The sequence below is a fragment of the Mastomys coucha genome, chromosome X (assembly GCF_008632895.1).
Source record: "Mastomys coucha isolate ucsf_1 chromosome X, UCSF_Mcou_1, whole genome shotgun sequence".
Lineage (NCBI taxonomy): Eukaryota > Metazoa > Chordata > Mammalia > Rodentia > Muridae > Mastomys > Mastomys coucha.
This window is the reverse complement of record NC_045030.1, coordinates 80,355,934-80,357,262: the sequence shown is the minus strand read 5'-3', so window position 1 is coordinate 80,357,262 and position 1,329 is coordinate 80,355,934. Positions and strand designations below refer to the sequence as shown.

Here is a 1,329-nt window from a genome sequence, read left to right as displayed (position 1 = left end):
TGTGGTTGTGGTGCCAAAGGGTGTCCACACAACGCAAGTGCAATATAAGAGGAGGGCACAGTAAAGCATGTGGTGATAACAAAATCTATTAGTCAAGTTCCATTTCACTAGTTTCATCATCTTCATCATCCATCTTTTGCAGCATCATTTCATGATATTTTAATACACTTGGTATAGGAGTATTAACAGAGTTGTAGTTCCATCCCTTTTTCCTAAAATACTTCTTGAGTATTCCTGGCATATGGTAGCCCTTGTCTACAATGAAATCCTTAAAGGCAATTGCTCCATAAAGATTTTCAAGTGTATCTGGTTTACAAACGCTTTTACCTTCAATTTCATTCAAGCTCTTGGGGTCATGTAAAGGCTCTTTTACTGCCTGTGTTTTCAATGGCTTCAGTTTATGGTATGGTGGTCCATATTTATACTTCTTCTTGGTAGACATAGAAAGATCATGTGGCTTTTGGACTTTCATCTCAAATTTTGATTTCTGTTTGGAGAATTTGGTTCCATTTCCTTTGCTTAATCCTCTGAAGTACTTGAGCTTAGAAGGAAGATAACTGTTTATCTTCTCTGAGAATTCATCACAAGTTGGTTGGTTAACATAGTCCATGTCACATTGTTGCAACACATCCAAGTTTCCCAGTTCTTCATCCCATTCATCTATATTATCACCTCCCCTTTGTGTGCATCTACTATTAAGAGAGTCCAGCAACTTCTTACTTCTGTGTGTGTATGTACGAAAAAAATCTTTTTGACCCAATTTGGAATTTTCAGGGGGTCGAAGGTTGAGTTTCCTGTGAAAGTCCTTCCCATGCTTGCTATTCATTTTTGCTTTCATTTGATTTTCGAAGGGAGGCCACTTATTCAGATTTTGATCACATTTTGTCTGCTCCTTCAAATTTATGACATAATCTTCAGCATCATCTTCCATCTGAGACAAGTGATCCAGCTTGTATTGTGTTCTGATTCCTTGCTGACCCGTTGAAATTGAGGGAAACATTCCCAAATCCTTGGGTAGCTTTAACTGACTCGGTAGCTGTATCGACTTGGTGGCAATACTGCCTACTTTATGAGAAATTCTGGGGAGAACTATACCCTGGTTGGTTTGTGAAAGAATCTCTTCATGTGGCTCATAATCTGTAGTAAAGTCATCCAGTTCTTCCTGAGGAAACTGCTGCTGAAGGTCCTCCATTAAAGGAGCGACTATCTGTTGTTCTGTTTTGTGCTTCAAGACACGCTTATACTTGGGTAATCGAGGAAACTGGTTCTCTGGCAGCTTCTGGTCCCCCATGACATCTATGGCTCTGAGGCCCCTGCTTCAGAATAAGT

At 39.7% G+C, this 1,329-nt stretch overlaps 1 protein-coding gene across 1 annotated transcript; it reads right to left on the bottom strand.

Moving 5' to 3' along the window:
- Window positions 1-11: 11 nt before the first annotated feature.
- Window positions 12-1,306, bottom strand: LOC116093348 (protein FAM47E-like). Its single transcript, XM_031374691.1, has one exon. The coding sequence runs from the start codon at window positions 1,289-1,291 to the stop codon at window positions 89-91; it is 1,203 nt and encodes a 400-aa protein (XP_031230551.1). The 5' UTR covers window positions 1,292-1,306; the 3' UTR covers window positions 12-88.
- Between the last annotated feature and the right edge of the window lie 23 nt (window positions 1,307-1,329).

What these genes read in the sequence shown, in the direction of transcription:
- LOC116093348 (XM_031374691.1), bottom strand. Translation starts at nt 1,291, where the DNA reads ATGGGGGACCAGAAGCTGCCAGAGAACCAGTTTCCTCGATTACCCAAG.